Source organism: Physeter macrocephalus, chromosome 4 (genome assembly GCF_002837175.3).
Source record: "Physeter macrocephalus isolate SW-GA chromosome 4, ASM283717v5, whole genome shotgun sequence".
NCBI classification, from domain to species: domain Eukaryota; kingdom Metazoa; phylum Chordata; class Mammalia; order Artiodactyla; family Physeteridae; genus Physeter; species Physeter macrocephalus.
In genome coordinates, this window is record NC_041217.1 from 105,757,176 (window position 1) to 105,779,553 (window position 22,378).

The 22,378-nt window shown below is 40.3% G+C and overlaps 1 protein-coding gene across 5 annotated transcripts in view; it reads left to right on the forward strand.

Annotated features, from left to right (window-relative positions):
• Positions 1-425: 425 nt before the first annotated feature.
• KYAT3 (kynurenine aminotransferase 3) overlaps positions 426-22,378 on the forward strand; it is a 61,166-nt gene continuing 39,213 nt past the window's right edge. For 3 of the 5 annotated variants that reach the window (XR_008617212.1, XM_024119834.3, XM_028489179.2), the window contains exon 1: positions 7,716-7,831. Coding sequence is in view for 3 of the 5 variants with exons in the window: in XM_024119834.3 (XP_023975602.1) it covers positions 7,733-7,831 (99 nt within the window). In the remaining 2 variants the exon portion in view is untranslated. Of the gene's footprint in view, positions 500-7,715; positions 7,832-22,378 lie in introns of those variants that run through there. The other 2 variants (XM_024119835.3, XM_024119836.3) reach the window with 2 other exon arrangements.

A 22,378-nucleotide genomic window follows, 5' to 3' on the forward strand; every position in this document is an offset into this window, starting at 1 on the left:
CCACAGCTTGCCTTTTCTTCCAAATCAATCCTTTGTCCTATAACCCGCCCCAAATCAATAGGTCACATACATCCAATTAGACCTCAATTTCATACCCAATCCCGGCCATATACAAGCCTCCGCCCCACTCCACCCCTGACCCAGACCCGCCTCTATTGCACTGCCCTGATCCGGCTCCGCACCTCCACCTGCTAAGTCCAGTCCCGGTTCCCGGCTGTCCTCACAGCCCATCGCGCCCGAGTCTAGACACCACAGCCAATCCCCGGCCACATCCCCGCGCACCTCCACCCCGCCCCCTTACTCTCCGTGCCAGGCGCCTTTCACCGCCCCCTTCTCCACGCCCGCCCAGTTGCGTCCAGTCAGCTACCCAGGCCTACCCCTCAGCCAATCGGCGTTTGGAATCCCGACCCACACAGTCAATCCCGTCCAGGCTCCGCCCCCACGTCCGAGTCCCGCCCCATCAGGCTCTCGAGGCGTCGCGGGACTGGAACTCAGGGAGGTGAGGTGTTCGCGTGAGGGGTGTGAGTGGGGCGCAAGGCGGGCACTTGGTGGGGGTGACGGCAGTGGTCTCGGGTGCGGAGCCGTGCCGAGGGAGGCTGGGAGGGAGGGAGGCCTAGCTGGGGTGCGCTCGCCGGGCCGCCCGCCTGGCGGGCTGGGAGGAAGAGCCGGGGCTGGATTTCCTTCAGCATTGGGACTCGCCTTCCGGAGCGGAGGCGGGAGCGCGGGCCTGGGCCGCTGACCCCCGGCCCTGGCGGACCACGGGGCTGGTAGCAGAGGGTCAGCGCTGGAATTTCACAGTTTGCTTGCTCCGGAGAGGGAATGGCCCTGAGGTGACTGGTCTTCTAGGGTGGGGTCCCTTGGACCCCGGTCCTCATCTGCTCCTTTTGCGCTTCGTTTTTGCAATTTGGGCATTTTGTAAACGGTGTGGGAAGCTGACACCGACTCCAGTTCATCCGTAATCGGGATTCTCAATTAAACATAGGGAACAGAGGCTGCTCACTTGCCACATAAGTGACTCTTAGTGGAACCCATAGTTTTTAGATAAAAGAGAAAAGAGGCCCAGTCTGTTGCTTTTGGAGCCCCCCACCCAGTACGGACATTCTTCCGTCTTGCTGGCGCGCGGCTCCTCCGCTGCTACCTGAGGGCGCAGCCGGGCAGCTGGCTCCTTCCACACCGGGCTGCACACCCACCATTACAGAGTTTTAGCTCACGTGGGGCTGAAACCAAACTCGTGACAACTTAAACCGGACAGCCAGATTCCTTCCCTCTGCAGAAATTTATAATTAATTACACGAGTCCCATTTTCACAAAACAGCTTTTCAGCAATTTCAGGATCACGTCTCCTAACTTAAGTCTTGTGCCGGCTCAGTATGGCTGATTTTTTCCATTCTTGCTTCAGTGACATGGCTTTGAGGCTTATTCCCACTGTACTTCCCCCACCAGTACCTTGTTCACCTATATGTCCTCCTTTGTAACAGTAAGCCTTATAAACATTCTAGAAGTGGACCAACAGGTAGAGTGTGAGGTGGAAATAAACTTTCCTTGGGTCAGACTCTTAACCTGGGTTGTGCATTCATTAGCACTAGGCCTTTTTGCAGTCACTTCACATTAATCCACCTTGAGCTTGCTGTTAACCTGAACGTCTGTACTTTGTGAAATTCACTAAATCTTTTCCTACCTCTCCTCCACATATGCAAAGTTGTTATGAATTGGTTATCTGGGTTTAAGTCCAGAGTTTCAAACTTTTTACAATTCATCTTGACTGCTTTACTCATCTTTTAGCTCTGGATTCTCCAACAATCCATCAGCCTTCTCAGCTTCAGGTCCCCCCAAGCTGTGCCACACATATCTTGTGTATCTTCATTTTAAACAGTCTACACCAATGATAATAAATAGTTTAATTTTTTATTGATCATGCGTATATGATTATGGAGTTTATCTTATGTATAATATGCCATACATAATCAGGTTTACTAGATCACCCTGATTCACAATTTCCTGATTTTCTTCACAGAACACTGTTTTTAAGTATAAGTGAAACAGTGAAAATATTGTTTAAAATGAAAAGCGATATACCTTTTGATTTTGAAATGAAAAAAATAGTGAAAATATTGTTTAAAATGAAAAGCCATATACCTTTTGATTTTGTCCAACTTTTCAATGACATCCCAATTTATTCATTTAGCTTCTCAGTGAATATGCATATGGAATGTTAATTGCTTTAGAAAAGTGCTGCTCAAAAATGTTTATTTAAAGTACAGAAGAAAAACTTCAGGGGTTCTGAATCTGTGTCTATCAGTCTGCTTAGATTTCTTTGGAGCCGATAATTCACTGGTGCCCTCACAGTTCCTTTTACAATGAAATTACCTAGTGAGAGAGTAATGAGTGAGAAGAAAAAAGATCTGGGCATTGAGAAATTCTGTCATTTAAGTTTGGGAAAATGAGAGATTGTCGTAGGTCAAAAGCCAAGGGAAAATGGTGTTTCTGGGAGGAGACAGGGCTTGACCAGCTGATCTAAAGCTGCAGAGAGCTCAAGGAAAGTGAGAATTGCAAAATGTCCAGTGAATTTAACAATATGAATGTCAAAATTGACTTGCGCAAGAGCTGCCTCTATGGAATCATGGGTACAAAAATCAGATTGCACTGGGTTAAGGAGTATAGATTGAGGAAAGGGGACAGTTAATAAAATGATATGTTTTCATTGCGTTGGCCAGAAAGTTGGTTTTTTTCAATAAGATGGCTCTAGTAGCACTTAGTTGTCTTTAACTTCATTCGAAACAATTTTATTAGGTTGTATTGTGACAGCTGCCATATCAGCGTGCATTTTTTAAAAACTTATCAAAATTGGTGAATTTTTGTATATCCATTTTAATATTGACGATGGAAGAAAAAAGCAATATTTTCGGCATATTATGCTTTATTATTTCAAGAAAGGTAAAAACGCAACCTAAGCGCAAAAAAAGATTTCTGCAGTGTATGGAGAAGGTGTTGTGACTGACTGAACGTGTCAAAAGTGTTTTGTGAAGTTTTGTGCTGGAGATTTCTCGCTGGACGATGCTCCAAGGTCGGGTAGACCAGTTGAAGTTGATAGTGATCAAATCGAGACATTGATTGACAACAATCAACGTTATACCACTTAGGAGATAGCCGACATACTCAAAATATCCAAATCAAGCATTGAAAATCATTTGCATCAGCTTGGTTATGTGAATCACTTTGATGTTTGGGTTCCACGTAAGTTAAGCGAAGAAAACCTTCTTGACCGTACTTCCGCATGCAATTCTCTACTTAAACGTAATGAAAACGTTACGTTTTTAAAACAAATTGGAACAGGCGATGAAAAGTGGATACTGTACAATAATGTGGAACGGAAGAGATCATGGGGCAAGGGAAATGAACCACCAGCAACCACATCAAAGGCCGGTCTTCACCTAAAGAAGGTGATGTTGTGTATATGGTGGAATTGGAAGGGAGTCCTCTATTACGAGTTCCTTCCAGAAAACCAAACGATTAATTTCAACAAATACTGCTCCCAATTAGACCAGCTGAAAGCAGCAGTTGACAAAAAGCGTCCAGAATTAGTCAACAGAAAATGCATGATCTTCCATCAGGATAATGCAAGGCCACATGTTTCTTTGATGACCAGACAAAAACAGCTTGGCTGGGAAGTTCTGATTCATCTGCCATATTTACCAGACATTGTACCTTTGGATTTCCATTTATTTCGGTCTTTACAGAATTCTCCTAATGGAAAAAATTTTAATTCCCTCGAAGACTGTAAAAGGCACCTGGAACAGTTCTTTGCTCAAAAAGATAAAAAGTTTTGGGAAGATGGAATTATGAAGTTGCCTGAAAAATGGCAGAAGGTCGTGGAACAAAACAGTGAATACGTTGTTCAATGAAGTTCTTGGTGAAAATGAATAATGTGTCTTTTATTTTCACCTTAAGGTTTTTGGCCAACCCAATAACTAGAGGAGACTTGAGCAAGGAAAGCTGAATATGCCGAGGAGAGGGGTAATAATCAATGGAGCAGAGTCTCTGTGGAGGGGAGAGGAATGACATCTAAGTCATGGGAGGAGGGACTGTCCTTTTGTAGAAGGGTCACTTCCTTTATTACAGTAGGAAGAAAAAAGGAATATTTTTAGGTTTGGTTTTTTAGATGTGGGTAGGTTGAAAGAGTTCGCATCTGATGGCTTCTGTTTTCTCTGTGATAGAGAGCAAGGTCATCTGCTTAGACTAAAGAGGGTTTTATGTAAGAGGAGTGTGGGAAAATTTAAATAATCATTTTGTACTATGGGAGAGAAGTATTGCCTATTCTCTTATGGCTTTGGGGTGGGCCCAAGAATTAAATTGACATAATACATAATAACAGGAGAAAAGCACACATTTGGTAAAAGTTCTATGTGACACAGGAGCTTTCACAAGGAAATGAAGACCCAAAGAAGTAGCAAAACCAAGTGCTTTTATGCTAGATTGAACAAAGAGAGGCCATTGTGGAAAAGTAACCAAAAAATATGGGGAGACTAAAGGAAGATAAGAATTATTTTAACAAGGTCTGTTTGTACAGAATTCTCTCAGCTTTAACTCCCTGTCTAAGAGTGTTTCTTTTTTCCCAGTATAGGGCAGGTATCTTTCACATGGGAATTTTATCTCCTGTTTTCAGGAAGAAAGGGGGAGATCAGATCACTCTTCTTGCCTCGGCTGTTTTTCCAGTGCCTTTAGCTCACAATAATCCTTAGGCCAAAGTGGCAATTTGGCGGGGGTATATTCTGCCATCCTCTACCTATAAAATATAGTAGAATTGCTGGAGAGTGTTGGGGGTCAATTTGAGATTAATGACCATAATTTGTGGTGAAACCAATCCTATCCTTTGTGATTTTCTCCAGCTGTCCACAGCTTCATGGGCCATAGGAAAAACAGACACTGTAATTGAGTTCATCCAGGGCCAGGGTTTTATAGATACCTATCTATAAAAGACAGACGGGGAGCTAGGGCATTGTAAAGAACATTATTGAAGCAGTGGAACTGGCGTCTATATTGGAAAATAAAGGAAGGTGAGGGCTGATTGAGAAAAGGAGAGGCAGCCTCCTAGAGATCTTGATGATATTTAAGAATAGTAATCATTGGAATAAGTAAGCAAATTGGAAGGATAAGTAGTTTATGGTCAAAGATCAGAATACTTCAATTAATTGTTTTGGAATTAGACCAGATTGAGGTAATGGCAAGGTGCAGGGTGTGACTATAGGAGAGAGTGCCTAGGGTGGGATGGAAGAGAAGAGCGATAGGCCCAGGGATGTCAGTTGTTGGATGGGCTCTCTCTGAAGACATGAGAATTACCTGGGATGATCACAGTACTTAGAGTTGAGAAGGAAACTGTGTGTCTAATGACAAAATCTCTAATGAATGACAAGGAGTTATCAGCAGGCCAGAAGATAATATCATTGAGGCAGATGAGGGAAGTAGTAGTCTGGTAATGGTAAAATAGTAAGAAAGAGATAAGTGAGGCATATACAAGCAAAAGCTGACACTGAGGCATATAGGAGTGGTATCTTCTGGGAGCAATAAGGTTTCAGTTCAAGCTAGGAGGTACAAGGAACACTCTCAAAACATAAAGATGTAATGGGATTTGCTGAGAATGGTGCAGCTGTTCCAAAAGACGCAGTAGAAAGTTTGGAAAGTGGAAGAGAAATGAAGGGCTGGGTCAGTTTCCAGGCAATACATTGCATTATGGCGGTAATGTGCTGCAGAAAACAGGGAAGAAGAGGTGGGAATTAGGCTTTGGGATTTCCAGATGAAAACAGGTAGATTTAGTGTTAACTTCCAAAGGGGAATGGGTATTGAGGTGTGGTGGCCAGATGGTGTGGCTCACCCAGCCTGGGGGGAATCTCCCAAGACCTAAAGTCTGAGGTCACATACAACCACCCACTGACTTACAGTACTTTCTGAGATTACCTGGAAACCAAGGATTCATTTATTCATCTGTTTTGAAATATGGGGAAACTAAGGCCCACCAAGGGTCAGGGAATTGTCCAAGGATAGAAACCTTTTTGTAATATCAAAAATAAGGATTAGAATCCAGGTATCCTGACTCCTAGTCCTGTTTGCTCCCCTCCCAGCTCCCCAACCCCATTTATCTGAAGAAGGTAGAAGAGGTTTCTCTCACTTTTCTACTTTCAAGAAAGAATTTTACTTATACTTTCCTTAATAACAAATAAATTAGGTTGAATTTAAATAAATGGGCATTTATTTTCTGAAAAATATATTGTCCTAAATCAAATAACTCTATGATACTGAATGAAGATTGTTCAACATAGTCACTGTTGTTTGGTAATACCTTTCCTCAGAACTAGCCCTACTGCCTAATCCAATTAATATTTTATTCCTGAACAGAACTATTAATGACCAAAAAATAGGCATTTCTTGATTTAAGAAAACCTGGTCTTTGACTTGAAAGACATAAAACATAAGAGGTAATTATTTACTTTACAAAGGAATATTTCATAAAAGGACTCATCATAAATAGTTCACTTAAATCATTAATTTATAATGTGATTTTATGTATTCATTCATTCATTTGACACATTTATTTATCACGTGCCTATGTGCCAGAGAAGACAGTGGTGAACTAAACGCACCAGGTCCCCCTGTTCATGGTGCTTGCATTAAATTATCAAATGAATGAGTGAGTGGTCAGCCAAACAAACAGAAAGTGCTTTGCAGAGAATTAAACTAGGCTGATGTGATGTAGAATGGCTAAGAGGCTGTCATTTAAGCTGAATTTTATTGACAAGGTAAGGATTTTCTATTTCACTTTTTAAGAAACATCCAATATATTATTTTTCACATCTGTAGCCTTCACATTTTGGTAACTTAAAGAGATTCATAGCTATTGATAGTTTCAGTGGTCCCTTTGAATCCATAAAGTATGCCTTTTTTTCTAAAAGTTTGATTATTAGAGATGAAGGAAATGCCATCCACTGATAAAACATTGTCAGAGTAAAACCTTATGGGAAGTGTCTGCTTTCCTGAATGCTTTCACTTCTAAATGGCAGTATAATAAGAATTCCATTTTGCTTTGATCTCCCTACTTTGACCCATGATTGATAATGATTTCCTTACAAGTAGAGAAGTAATCCAGATTCATGCCTCTTAGCAAGCCATTTCAATAGATTCCAGCTACCTAGCTATCTTCTGGAATTGTTGAAGGCAGTACCACCTGAGAAAATAAGGAAGATTCATTCATATATTCTTCATATTTATCAAGGACCTACTATAATCCTTTTCAAACAACTTTCTAAATAACCTGTTTCTAACAACTTTAATTTACTGTCACAAATTGTGTTTTTACTAGTGACTTCTCCAGATGATTCCGAAATTTAAGTAGTTCTTAGACTGAAATATTCTGGATTTTATGCCTACTAGGAATGGAACTTTTACTTCCTGTAGTTTAATGCTCTTGACTAAATTAGAACTTTGTTTTTTAAATTCACCATATCCTTACAGATCTCTACTTTAAAACGACACATGCATAAATTTGTATAAGGAGGATTCTATTAGAATGATTAGAATGATTCTAGTGATGAGAGATTATATCATAGAAAGAAAACTCAGCTATCAATAAATTTTATTTCTATTTTATACAAGTTTATGGTCTATCACCTAGCTATAAATGTTTAACAGTGATATAAGTGTATATTTACTCCCTTTAAAATTTTTTCTTTTGTCCTGTAGCATGTTTTTGGCCCAGGGGAGACTGTGCACCCTTGGCAGTAGACCTAAATTCCTGAAGACAATTTGTGCTTCAAAAATCCTTGGATTCTCTACTTCTGCTGTAAGTATTAATCACTTACAGAAATAATATTGCACATATTCTGCGCTGTCCAAAAAACATAATTTTTTAGCTACTTTATAATTATTTCATTAGAAGGGGTATTTCTGTTATATAAACTGAAATTATCTCTTGTCATCAGCTAGACCTGACCTTCACTGGGCAGCTGCTTGCCTGTCTATGTATCAGGCATATTTTTGGGCATTTTATTCAATATCTCACTTTATTTTTTATTTTTTTAAATTGAAGTATAGTTAATTTATAATATTATGTTAGTTTCAGGTGTACAGCATGGTGATTCAACTTTTTTGCAGATTATATTTCATTATAGGTTATTATAAGATATTGGGTATAATTCCTTGTGTTATACAGTAAATCTTTGTTGCTTATCTATTTTATGTATAGTAGTTTGTATCTGTTAATCACATACTCCTAATTCCCTCCCCCCGCACACTCTGATAGTCATGTTTGTTTTCTATGTCTGTAAGCCTGTTTCTGTTTTGTATATACATTCATTTGTATTTTTAGATTCCACATATAAGTGGTGTTATGTGGTATTTGTTTTTCTCTGTATGACTTACTTTACTAAGCATAATATTCTCTAGGTCCATCCACATTGCTGCAAATGGTAATATTTCATTCTTTTTTATGGCTGAGTAATATTCCATTGTATATATACTGCATCTTCTTATGCCAGTCATCTGTTGATGCTTGGGTTCCTTTCATTGTAAATGGAATTTTCTCCCATTCTGTAGGTTGTCTTTTTGTTTCATGGATGGTTTCCTTTGCTGTGCAAAAACTTAAGTTTGATTAGGTCCCATTTGTTTATTTTTTCCTTAATTTCTTTTGCCTTGGGAGGCTAATTAAGAAAATATTGCTACAATTTATGTCAAAGACTGTCTCACATATGTTCTCTTCTAGGTGTTTTATGATGTTATATCTTACATTTAGGTCTTTAAGCTATTTTGAGTTTATTTTTGTATATGGTGTGAGGGAATGTTCTAACCTTATTGTTTTACATGTGTCTGTCCAGTTCTCCCAGCACCATGTATTGAAGAGATTATCTTTTCTCCATGTATAGTCTTGCCTACTTTGTCTTAGATTAGTTGACCATAGCTGGGTGGGTTTATTCCTGGCCTCTCTAGTCTGTTCCATTAATGTGGGTGTCTGTTTTTGTGCCAATACCATGCTATTTTGATTACTGTAGCTTTGTAGTATTGTCTGAAGTCTGGGAGGGTTATGCCTACTGCTTTGTTCTTTTTCATCAGGATTGCTTTGGCAATTCTGGATCTCTTATGGTTCCTATAAATTTTTTTTTTTAACATCTTTATTGGAGTATAATTGCTTTACAATGGTGTGTTAGTTTCTGCTGTATAACAAAGTGAATCAGCTATACGTATACATATATCCCCATATCCCCTCCCTCTTGTGTCTCTCTCCCACCCTCCCTATCCCTATAAATTTTAGGATTATTTATTCTAGTTCTGTGAAAAATTTCATGGGCAATTTGATAGGGATCACATTAAATTTGTAGGTTGCTTTAGGTAGTATGGCCATTTTAACAATATTAATTCTTCCAACCAAGAGCACAGGATATCTTTTCATTTCATTGAATCATCTTCAATTTCCTGTATCAGTGTTTTATAGTTTTCAGTGTATAAATCTTTCACCTTCTTAGTTAAGTTTATTCCTAAGTTTTTTGTTTTGTTTTGTTTTGTTTTTATGTGATTTTAAATGGGATTTTTTTTTTTTTACTTTCACTTTCTGATATTTTATTACTTGGGAATAGAAAAGCAATAGATTTTTGTATATTAATCTTGTATTCTGCAACTTTGCTGAATTCATTTATTGGTTCTAATGGGTTTTGTGTGAGACTTTATGGTTCTCTACATAGAGTATCATGTCATCTGCAAATAGTGACAGTTTGACCTGTTCCCTTCCAATTTGGATACCTTTTATTTCTTTTTCTTGTCTGATTGCTGTGTCTAGGACTTCCAATACTATGTTAAATAAAAGCAGTGAAAGACAAGGCATCCTTGTCTTGTTCCTGCATTTAGTGGGAAGGCTTTCAGCTTCTCACCATTGAATATTATGTTAGCTGTGGGTTTGTCATAAATGGCCTTTATTATGTTGAAATATGTTCCCTCTATACCCACTTTGACAAGAGTTTTTACCATGAATGGTTGTTGAATTCTGTCAGATGCTTTTTCTGCATCTATTGAGAATGCATGTAGTTTTTGCACTTCCTTCTGTTGATATGGTGTATCACATTGATTGATTTGTGTATGTTGAACCATTCATGTGACACTGGAATAAATCCAACTTGATCATGGTATATGATCCTCTTTAAGTATTGTTGGATTCAGTTTGCTAATCTTTTGTTGAGGATTTTTGTCTCTATATTCATCAAAGATATTGGCCTGTAATAATTTTCTTTTTTTGTAGTGTCTTTGTCTGGTTTTGTATCAGGGTAATGGTGGCCTTGTAGAGTGAATTTGGGAGTTTTCCCTCTTCTTCAGTTATTTGGAATACTTTGAGAAGAATAAGTTCTTTTTTTGTTTGTTTGGTAGAATTCCCCATTGAAGCCATTGAGTCCTGATCTTTTGTTTGCGAGGAGTTTTTTTAATTACAGATTCTATTTTGCTTCTAGTGATTGGTCTGTTTAAATTGTTTCTTCTTGACTCATTCTTGGCAAGCTGTATGGGTAGAAATTTGTCCATTTTTCCTGGGTTGTCCAATTTGTTGGCACATAATTGTTCACAGTATTCTCTTTTGATTTTTTTTTTTTAATCTCTGTGGTATTGCAATTTCCTCTCTTTCATTTTGTGCTTTGTTTTTCTGTGTCCTCTATCAGTTGATAGTCTCATGGGTGTTCCCTTGTAAATGATTCTTTGGTTTTCCCTTGCTGCCTTTTGAATTCTCTCTTTTACTTTTGCTATTTTAATTATGTCTTACTGTAGGTCTGTTTGAGTTCCTCTTGTTGGGGACTCTCTGTGATTCCTATACCTGGATCTGTTTCCTTCTTTAGGTTTGAGAATTTTTCAGCCATAATTTCTTTAAATATATTTTCAATCCCCTCTCTCTCTCTTCACCTGCTGGAACCCCTATTATATACATAGATTGGCACACTTTATATTATCCCAGCATCGGCAGGCGGACTCCCAACCACTGTGCCACCAGGGAAGCCCCCTAGAGTGCTTTTTATCTCAGAAATTCAATTATCTGTTTTCAGTTCGGTCTTTATAGTTTCTAGTTCCTTGTTGAAATAATCTGTGTTTAGATCAAGTCTCTTTCTTAATTCAGTCAGCAGTTTTTTTTTTTTTTTTTTTTTTTTTTTTTGCGGTACGCGGGCCTCTCACTGTTGTGGCCTCTTCCGTTGCGGGGGACAAGATCCTGCATCGGCAGGCGGACTCCCAACCACTGTGCCACCAGGGAAGCCCCCTAGAGTGCTTTTTATCTCAGAAATTCAATTATCTGTTTTCAGTTGGGTCTTTATAGTTTCTAGTTCCTTGTTGAAATAATCTGTGTTTAGATCAAGTCTCTTTCTTAATTCAGTCAGCAGTTTTTTTTTTTTTTTTTTTTTTTTTTTTTGCGGTACGCGGGCCTCTCACTGTTGTGGCCTCTTCCGTTGCGGAGCACAGGATCCAGACGCACAGGCTCAGTGGCCATGGCTCATGGGCCCAGCCACTCCACGGCATGTGGGATCTTCCCGGACCGGGGCACGAACCCGTGTCCCCTGCATCGGCAGGCGGACCCTCAACCACTGCACCACCAGGGAAGCCAGTGTCTGGTAGACTGATTATATGTTTCACTATTTAGTTTTTTCAGGGGCTTTCTCTTGCTCTTTTAATTGGGAGAATTTCCTCTGCCTTTTCATTTGACTTAACTTTCTCTTTCTCTATGAACTAGGGAGAAATGGTTATCTATTGTGGTCTTGTAGGGGTGCTTTCATGTTGGAGCATCCCTGTGCAGACTGTGCATATCCTTCAAAGACACAAACCAATGTCTTTGGTGCGAAGGCTTGTTTTGATATGGATGCCAGCCAGCTCTTCCCTTAGGGTGTGCTGACTGCTATCACCTTGTTAGGAGTTGTGGTTGGTGTTGGAGGATCTAGAGCCTGTGCAGGGTATGAAGTAGGGCTTCCTGTCTGCTCTGTGGCTGTCGCCACCCTGTCAGTGGTAGGGTCTGCTCACCAGTTTTTGGAGCAGAAACACTGAGGTTCTGGATTGATCAGGCTTCATTCCCCTTGAGTGTTTGGCTTGTGCACTCACAGAGGTCTGACGCACCACCTGAGTAGGTGTCTGTGGCTCCACTCAGACACAACCTAAAGTCACATCCCTAACCCTGTTGTGGTTATCCCTGATCTAGTGCAAGGCTGTGGTGTGGAGTAGGCAGGCCAAGCACTCACTAGGCTGGGGCTGGGGCCAGAGCATTGTGGCTGTAGGAAATGAGGCGACTATGCTGCTGCCAGAGATCTGGGCTGCCTCTGTGGCAGTCTTCTCCCAGGACCTGTCTGCCCACGATCCAGTGCCAAGTTCTGGCATGGAGTGGCTGGAGCTGGTACACTCATGTGTCTGTGAAAGGGACCTCATCATGTTGGTCACTGTGGTTCCCAGGCACTGCAGGAGTAAGCGCTAACAACGGCCACCGCTCTAGCTGGACCACAACCCAGGCCCTTAGGCCATCTCTGTGTCCCTAGAGCGAGTCTTCTCCCAGGATGTTTCTGCCCCACATCTAGTGCCAAGCTGTGATGTGGAGTGGGTGGGGCTGGGGTGTTCTTTCTGTTCGGCTTGGGAAATGTAGCGAGCCAGCAGCCACCAGTGCAGAGCTCTCTCTGCCCTGTTTATTGGCAGAAAAGCAAACAAATCCAGAACGTGGGTCATAACCACAGGATAGATTCCTGACTTGGTTTCTTCAACAAGTCAGCACAGGGGAAATGTGGTGGTGGGTAGTGTTTCAGAGGGACTGCTCTGGGGTGGAAAGAGGCTTAACCACCAGTATGATATATGGTCCTTGTTTAGGAACTTGACCCAGTCAACAGAAATGTAAAGAGATATTTTTAAAGACACTCAGAGAAATATGACTGTAGATTGGGTATTAGATGATATCAAGGAATCATTGTTAGAGAGCTGTGATGATGACATTGAAGTTATATAAGAGAATATCAATGTTTTTTAGAGATATGTGCCAAGTATATAGTGGCAAAATGACTTAAGGTCTGGGATTTGCTTTAAAATTACTCAGCAATTAAAAAAAAAAAGAAAGAAAGAAAAGGAAAAGCAGGAGAGATGAAGCAAATGAGGCAAAATCTTGATATCATTACTGAATCTGGGTAACATGTATATGAATGTTTCATATTTTGTTGAGTCTTTTAAGTGTACATCCCTACTTTGCATTTCCACTTTCAGTTTTTTCATTACAGGGACATTCTCTTGTTTTCCTATGCCATCTAGTGGCAAAAGAATGTAATTTGTCTGCTTTTTTTTTTTTTTTAAGAAGATGTTGGGGGTAGGAGTTTATTAATTAATTTATTTATTTTTACTGTGCTGGGTCTTCGTTTCTGTGCGAGGGCTTTCTCTAGTTGTGGCAAGCGGGGGCCACTCTTCATCGTGGTGCGTGGGCCTTTCACTATCACGGCCTCTCTTGCTGCGGAGCACAGGCTCCAGACGCGCAGGCTCAGTAGTTGTGGCTCACGGGCCTAGTTGCTCCGCGGCATGTGGGATCCTCGCAGACCAGGGCTCGAACCCGTGTCCCCTGCATTAGCAGGTAGATTCTCAACCACTGCGCCACCAGGGAAGCCCTGTCTGCTTTTTTGAATGGAGAGCCATACCTTAGAAAACATCTATTACCTGTGAGATAATCCTGTTAGTGTCTGCTTGCTTAAGCAGCATTTTGTCCAAAGGGAGAAAGAGAACATGATTTCACAATACCCTGGCAGCTCTTTTCTTTTTTAAGTTTTTAAAATTTTAATAAACTTTTTTTTTTAAAGAGCATTATAGCTTCAGAGCAAAATTGAGCAGAACCTGCAGAGTTCCCATGTATCCCCTGACCCTCACATACATAGCCTCTCTCATTATCAACATTCCTCACCTGAGTGGTGTATCTATTACAAACATTGAACCTACCTTGATACATCATTGTCACCCAGAGTCCCCCAGAGGCTCTAGAGAGAATCCAGTCCAGCCTCTTCCAGCTTCTGACGGCTGCTGGTATTCTTTGGCTTATGGCCACATCACTCTAATCTTCATTGCCAGCATCTTCAAATCACTCTCTGCTCCATCTTCACATGGCCTTCTCTGTGTGTGTATAATCTCTTTCTGCTTCCTTCTTATATGGATACCTGTGATTAAATTTAGGGCCCACCTGGATAATCCAAAATTATCTCCTCATCTCAAGATCCTTAATTTAATCACGTCTGCAAGGAAATAAGGATATATATTGCCCTATAAGGTAACATTCACAGGTTTCAGGGATAGGAGGCAGATGTTTTTGGGGAGGTCATTTCTGAGCCAACCACAGTGGGGATTATGGAGAAGATCATCTCAAACAGAGGGAAGAACTTGAATAAAAGCATCGGAAACAGAAACGCACTGAAGATAATTAGAGAGTGGCAAGTGGTCCTATGCTGTTGAGTCACTGTATAAGAGGCAGCAGCACAGAGTGAGAGAAGGCTGAAAGGAGATTAAGAGCCTTGAGTCCCAGGTTCGAATTTGAGTTACGTTTCATGGACTGAGGAGAGTCTTTGGAGATTTTAGAGCAAGCTAGTAGCATCCCCCAGTCTGTGTTTTAAGAGTTTAGCTCTGGAGCACTGCAAATGATGGATTAGAGGCAGAATGCCATTGAAATAATTCAACATGAGGATAATTAAAGAGGTAGGATTTCATTCATATGTTCAAAAAATACTTTTGAACACATTACCTTTCACACACGATTTTAGATACTGGAGATACAGCAATGAGCAACACAAGTCTTGTTTTCTGAGGTTTTCATTTTAGTGAGAGACAGATCATTTACAAATTAAAATAATTTTAGGTAGTTGTGAATGTCATAAGAAAATGAAATAGAGAAAACTGCTAAAACCATTGGTGGTACTAGTGGGAGAGGGGGGTGAGTAACGTTAGGGCATATAGTTTTGGCAGCCCTCTCTGAGGAGGTTCTATTTGAATAGAGAGCATATTGAATAGAAGGACATAAAGAACCAGCCACATGAAGACCTAAGAGAGGGCATTCTAGGCAGAGGACACAGCAATTGCAAAAGCTTTTATATCAGTCGGCTCTGCTGCTGTAACAAAAGCCACCAAATCTTACCTTCTTATAACAGTAACTTTCCCATTCTCACTCAGGTTTTATGTAGGCTATAAGTCAGCTGTGGCTTTGCTTGCAGGTTGCAGCTACACTCTATGTGTTTTTTTAAAATTTCAGGATCTAAGGTAAAAATGTAACCCCTACCTGAGACATGGTCTTCGCACAGTAGAGGAGAGAAGAACCAGAGGCTGAGCCAAACCATGCAACAGCTTTTAAAGTTTCTCCTGGACCTAGTATATGTCACACTCACTCACATTCCATTGACCAGAGCAAATCACATGTCCAATCTCAAAGTCACTCCTTCCGAAAAGGAGGGGTGAATAATTATACAGAGTAATATAATCCATGACAGATGGGAACAAACCTGGAGTGTTTAAGGCATAGAAAGAAGAAAGGCTCAATGAGAATAGAGAATTTTAGTCTGTTTTGCTCACTGATATATCCCAAGAAGAAAAGTGCCTTGTATAAAATAAGTATTCAATAAATATTTGTTCCATGAGTGAATGAAAGCCAATGTGGTTCGAATATAAGGGAGATATGAGATTGCAATCAATGCATTGGTATATAGGAGGAAACTTAATTTCACCCCTGCCTTAGAATTTGGTTCTCGATTCACCTCTTCCCCAGCTCTCTGTTCCAGACATAGAAATTTACACTGCATACCTTCAGCTCTGCCATAGAAGTAGGGTGTCTGCACCCCTCTCCCTATCAGCCTTCCCATTTAGATGGACTTTCATAGACTGCTGTGACCTGGGACCCCTTCCCTTTTTCTAAGGACAGCAGTTGCTCCTATCTTTCTGGAAAATGCTCTTTTCCCCATTCCAAACATATGTTTTGTTAGGCGCTGGTATATTTGTAAAGATACTACCAGGGGCAGTGACAGGTTCTAGCTCAGGGAGCACATCTAGAGGGGCTGGAGATGGGGAATCAGGTCTATACCGTTTTTTGATTGGGTAGTAAGTACATTTGAAAAAAAAAAGGATCCAAAAAAATGGCATCCTTGGTTGACTACATCTCTATTTCTCTCATGATCTTGCTTCACACTGCTCTAATATCTTTTCATTATAGTCTTAACAGGCATATTAATGTAGTACTTTTTAAATTGGGGAGGGGGGGAGGAGCCATTCAGAGCCCTTCCCTAGAAGTTTGGAAATTGGCACCAGAGAAGGCAACTCTCAGGCCCTCTATGGTTCTAGTTATGGCAAGCGGGGGCCACTCTTCATCGTGGTGCGCGGGCCTCTCCCTATCGCGGCCTCTCTTGTTGCGGAGCACAGGCTCCAGACGCGCAGGCTCAGTAGTTGTGGCTCACGGGCCTAGTTGCTCCGCGGCATGTGGGATCCTCGCAGACCAGGGCTCGAACCCGTGTCCCCTGCATTAGCAGGTAGATTCTCAACCACTGCGCCACCAGGGAAGCCCTGTCTGCTTTTTTGAATGGAGAGCCATACCTTAGAAAACATCTATTACCTGTGAGATAATCCTGTTAGTGTCTGCTTGCTTAAGCAGCATTTTGTCCAAAGGGAGAAAGAGAACATGATTTCACAATACCCTGGCAGCTCTTTTCTTTTTTAAGTTTTTAAAATTTTAATAAACTTTTTTTTTTAAAGAGCATTATAGCTTCAGAGCAAAATTGAGCAGAACCTGCAGAGTTCCCATGTATCCCCTGACCCTCACATACATAGCCTCTCTCATTATCAACATTCCTCACCTGAGTGGTGTATCTATTACAAACATTGAACCTACCTTGATACATCATTGTCACCCAGAGTCCCCCAGAGGCTCTAGAGAGAATCCAGTCCAGCCTCTTCCAGCTTCTGACGGCTGCTGGTATTCTTTGGCTTATGGCCACATCACTCTAATCTTCATTGCCAGCATCTTCAAATCACTCTCTGCTCCATCTTCACATGGCCTTCTCTGTGTGTGTATAATCTCTTTCTGCTTCCTTCTTATATGGATACCTGTGATTAAATTTAGGGCCCACCTGGATAATCCAAAATTATCTCCTCATCTCAAGATCCTTAATTTAATCACGTCTGCAAGGAAATAAGGATATATATTGCCCTATAAGGTAACATTCACAGGTTTCAGGGATAGGAGGCAGATGTTTTTGGGGAGGTCATTTCTGAGCCAACCACAGTGGGGATTATGGAGAAGATCATCTCAAACAGAGGGAAGAACTTGAATAAAAGCATCGGAAACAGAAACGCACTGAAGATAATTAGAGAGTGGCAAGTGGTCCTATGCTGTTGAGTCACTGTATAAGAGGCAGCAGCACAGAGTGAGAGAAGGCTGAAAGGAGATTAAGAGCCTTGAGTCCCAGGTTCGAATTTGAGTTACGTTTCATGGACTGAGGAGAGTCTTTGGAGATTTTAGAGCAAGCTAGTAGCATCCCCCAGTCTGTGTTTTAAGAGTTTAGCTCTGGAGCACTGCAAATGATGGATTAGAGGCAGAATGCCATTGAAATAATTCAACATGAGGATAATTAAAGAGGTAGGATTTCATTCATATGTTCAAAAAATACTTTTGAACACATTACCTTTCACACACGATTTTAGATACTGGAGATACAGCAATGAGCAACACAAGTCTTGTTTTCTGAGGTTTTCATTTTAGTGAGAGACAGATCATTTACAAATTAAAATAATTTTAGGTAGTTGTGAATGTCATAAGAAAATGAAATAGAGAAAACTGCTAAAACCATTGGTGGTACTAGTGGGAGAGGGGGGTGAGTAACGTTAGGGCATATAGTTTTGGCAGCCCTCTCTGAGGAGGTTCTATTTGAATAGAGAGCATATTGAATAGAAGGACATAAAGAACCAGCCACATGAAGACCTAAGAGAGGGCATTCTAGGCAGAGGACACAGCAATTGCAAAAGCTTTTATATCAGTCGGCTCTGCTGCTGTAACAAAAGCCACCAAATCTTACCTTCTTATAACAGTAACTTTCCCATTCTCACTCAGGTTTTATGTAGGCTATAAGTCAGCTGTGGCTTTGCTTGCAGGTTGCAGCTACACTCTATGTGTTTTTTTAAAATTTCAGGATCTAAGGTAAAAATGTAACCCCTACCTGAGACATGGTCTTCGCACAGTAGAGGAGAGAAGAACCAGAGGCTGAGCCAAACCATGCAACAGCTTTTAAAGTTTCTCCTGGACCTAGTATATGTCACACTCACTCACATTCCATTGACCAGAGCAAATCACATGTCCAATCTCAAAGTCACTCCTTCCGAAAAGGAGGGGTGAATAATTATACAGAGTAATATAATCCATGACAGATGGGAACAAACCTGGAGTGTTTAAGGCATAGAAAGAAGAAAGGCTCAATGAGAATAGAGAATTTTAGTCTGTTTTGCTCACTGATATATCCCAAGAAGAAAAGTGCCTTGTATAAAATAAGTATTCAATAAATATTTGTTCCATGAGTGAATGAAAGCCAATGTGGTTCGAATATAAGGGAGATATGAGATTGCAATCAATGCATTGGTATATAGGAGGAAACTTAATTTCACCCCTGCCTTAGAATTTGGTTCTCGATTCACCTCTTCCCCAGCTCTCTGTTCCAGACATAGAAATTTACACTGCATACCTTCAGCTCTGCCATAGAAGTAGGGTGTCTGCACCCCTCTCCCTATCAGCCTTCCCATTTAGATGGACTTTCATAGACTGCTGTGACCTGGGACCCCTTCCCTTTTTCTAAGGACAGCAGTTGCTCCTATCTTTCTGGAAAATGCTCTTTTCCCCATTCCAAACATATGTTTTGTTAGGCGCTGGTATATTTGTAAAGATACTACCAGGGGCAGTGACAGGTTCTAGCTCAGGGAGCACATCTAGAGGGGCTGGAGATGGGGAATCAGGTCTATACCGTTTTTTGATTGGGTAGTAAGTACATTTGAAAAAAAAAAGGATCCAAAAAAATGGCATCCTTGGTTGACTACATCTCTATTTCTCTCATGATCTTGCTTCACACTGCTCTAATATCTTTTCATTATAGTCTTAACAGGCATATTAATGTAGTACTTTTTAAATTGGGGAGGGGGGGAGGAGCCATTCAGAGCCCTTCCCTAGAAGTTTGGAAATTGGCACCAGAGAAGGCAACTCTCAGGCCCTCTATGGTGGTGAAATCGGGAGGTATAACTGTTTTGTCTCATGTGGAGAAAAGCAGACCAGAGATTGCATAGAAAAGTAGATGAAGCAGAGCCCTGATGAGGTTTAAGTTTCTGGTTTCAGTGTTACCCTTGATGCTAGCTGCACCTTTTACCTTCTCATGGTGACATGAGCTTTCTAATAAATTCCTCTTTTTCCCTAAGCTGTTGAGATGGAGTTTCTGCCTGTGCAACTAAGAGATCTGATTCATATAGTTTTGGAGCTTCAAAGGCATCTATGCACTGGTCTGTTTCTGACTCTCCAAGCTAGGAAAGAGTATAACAAAGTTTCCTTTTAGTCAGTTTGGGGAACTATCAAATTTCTAGCAGACTCTCAAACTGGTAATGTGTCAATACATCATCTTTCCAAAGGGAAAGAGGCCCAACGTTTCTTTTTGAAACAGATCTGTTTAAACATTCACTTTCCACATCAAACTAAAACTGAAGGAAACAAAGCAGGGACCACATAATATACAGAAGAAACATACTACCTAAAATTGCCAAACACTTGAATAATAAATGCACAAACTAGGGGACTGAAGGAGTAAGGTGTGATTCATAACCTGAAATATTACTTACTAATTAAAAGTGAAAATTTTATGATGACTAAGAAAATTCATAAAATGCTTAAGATACTCCGTCAAGAGAAAAGGCAAAAAAATTTTTAAAAATCACATGTGATTACAACTATGAATACCTAATTCATAGATCTAAAAGATAATATATGTTTAGGCTACCCCAGCAGCCTGGCAACACATTAAAGGCATTACACGGGTGCTCCCTTTCTGCTCCAGCCTCGTCTTGAAGTACTTCAGTCTATCTGCTTCTCATGCCTGGTTATTGTCTTCACCTCTCAAAAAATTAGCTTTGTAATTTCTGTTTCTGGCCTTTTCTTGCATTCTTTATCTTTTTTATACTTGACTCATACCCTGTGATTCACAGATATTGACAGCCTTGATTTCCCCAGCTTCAGCTCACCATTTGGGTTTTTTCTACACTTGTCCTATCCCATCTAAATGCATCAGGTCAAACAGGTAGGGCCCTCAAATTATATACAACTGAAACTTGAGTATGTTTGAGTCTTAGGATAATGGGTAATATTTTTTTCTTCTTTCCAGACTTTCCTGTTCCAGTACCATTGCAGTAAACATTTTTTTTAAGTCGAAATTTGTATTTGACATACAATATTATATTAGTTTCAAGTGTATTACATAATGATTTGATGTTTGTATACACTATGAAATCACAACAATAAGTCTAGTAACCATCTGTCCCCATACAAAGTTATTACAATATTATTGACCATATTCCTTATGCTGTACATTACATCCTTATGATTTATTTTTTACATAACTGGAGGTTTGTTCCTCTTAATCCCCGTTCGCCTATTTCACGCCCCTTCCATTCTGGCAACCACTCATTTGTTCTCTGTATCTGTGAATCTGTTTTCATTTTGTTTTGTTTGTTTGTTTTTGGAGTCCACATATAATTGAGATCATACAGTATTTGTCTTTCTCTGTCTGACTTATTTCATTTAGCATAAGACCCTCTAGATCCATCCATGTTGTTAAAAATGGTAAGATTTTATTTATTTTTTTATGGCTGAGTATATTCTATGTATGTATGTGTATGTGTGTGTATATATATATACACACACCTTGTTTAATATACACACACACACACACACACACACACCACATCTTCTTTATCCATTTGTCTATCCATGGGCACTTATCTTGGCTGTTTGTAAATAATGAGGCAGTGAACATTGGAGTATATATATCTTTTCAAATTAGTGTCTTTGTTTTCTTTGGGTAAATACTCAGAGGTGAAATTACTGGATCATATGGTGGTTCTATTTTTAATTTTTTTAAAGAACCTCCATACTATTTTCCATAGTGGCTGCACCAATTTACAATCCCACCAATAGTGCATGAAGGTTCCTGATGATAGCTATTCTGACAGGTACAGTAAGCATTTTAAAGACAATAACAATAAGCTTTTTCTCATCTCTGCCAAGAGTGGCACTTAATGGTGATTCTGTAGAACTGCATTTTTTCAGCTTCACATTAACAACAAAAGATGCTGCTTATTAGTACCCTAGCAGTTTTGCATTTATAACATAGCAGTTCAGTATATGTATGCCAGGTATTAATCTACCTGGGAATAGAAGCCACCTCATGGAGTTAGCTGCCCAGAAATTATACAGGCCCTATAGATGTTCCATTGTACACTTGGGGCTCATGTTTAATTCCCCATAGGATTTTAGGTTTATTTTCTTTTCCTAATACCGGATCTAGTCTGGACAATAATTCTTAGACAGTGAGCATTTGCACCTACTGCTGAATCTTGATGTCTTTGGGCATTGTAGCATGTCTTATACATTTCACTGCTATCTTCATTTCCTTGGGCTGCCTTAACAAAGTAGCACAAACTGAGTGGTTTCAACCACAAAAATGTATTACCACACAGTTTAGGAGGCTAGAAGTCCAGGATCAAGGTGCTGGCAGGATTGGTTCCTTCTGACGGCTGTGAGGAGGAATCTGTCCCATGCTTGTCTCCCAGCTTCTGGTGATTAGCTGACAAACTTTGGTGTTTCTTGACTTCTAGAAGCATCACCCTGATTTCGGCCTTCATCTTCATATGGCATTCTCCCTGTATGCCAGTCTGTCTCCAAATTTCCCCTTTTTATATGAACACCATTCGCATTGGATTAGGGCCCACCCTAGTGATCTCAACTTAACTAATTACATCTGCAATGAACCTATTTCCAAATAACGTCACATTCTGAAGTACTGGATGTTAAGACTTCAACATAAGAATGGGCGGGGGGTGGGGCACAATTCAACCCATAATAACCACGTATCTCATTATAACTCCAGACTTTATTTCTGCCATGTTGGTGTCAGGCTTAGCCATGAAATTGCTTTGGCCAATAAAATGTGAGTAGAAGTGATGTGTCTGCATCTAAGCAGAAACTTTTTAAAGAATTTTTTCCTTCTGCCATGAAACTAGCCATATTCCAGATAGAGGCTATTTCATCAGCCTGTGTCTCAAGAGTTAGAGTGACATGGAACAGAGCAACAGCTAACTTTCAGGGAATATG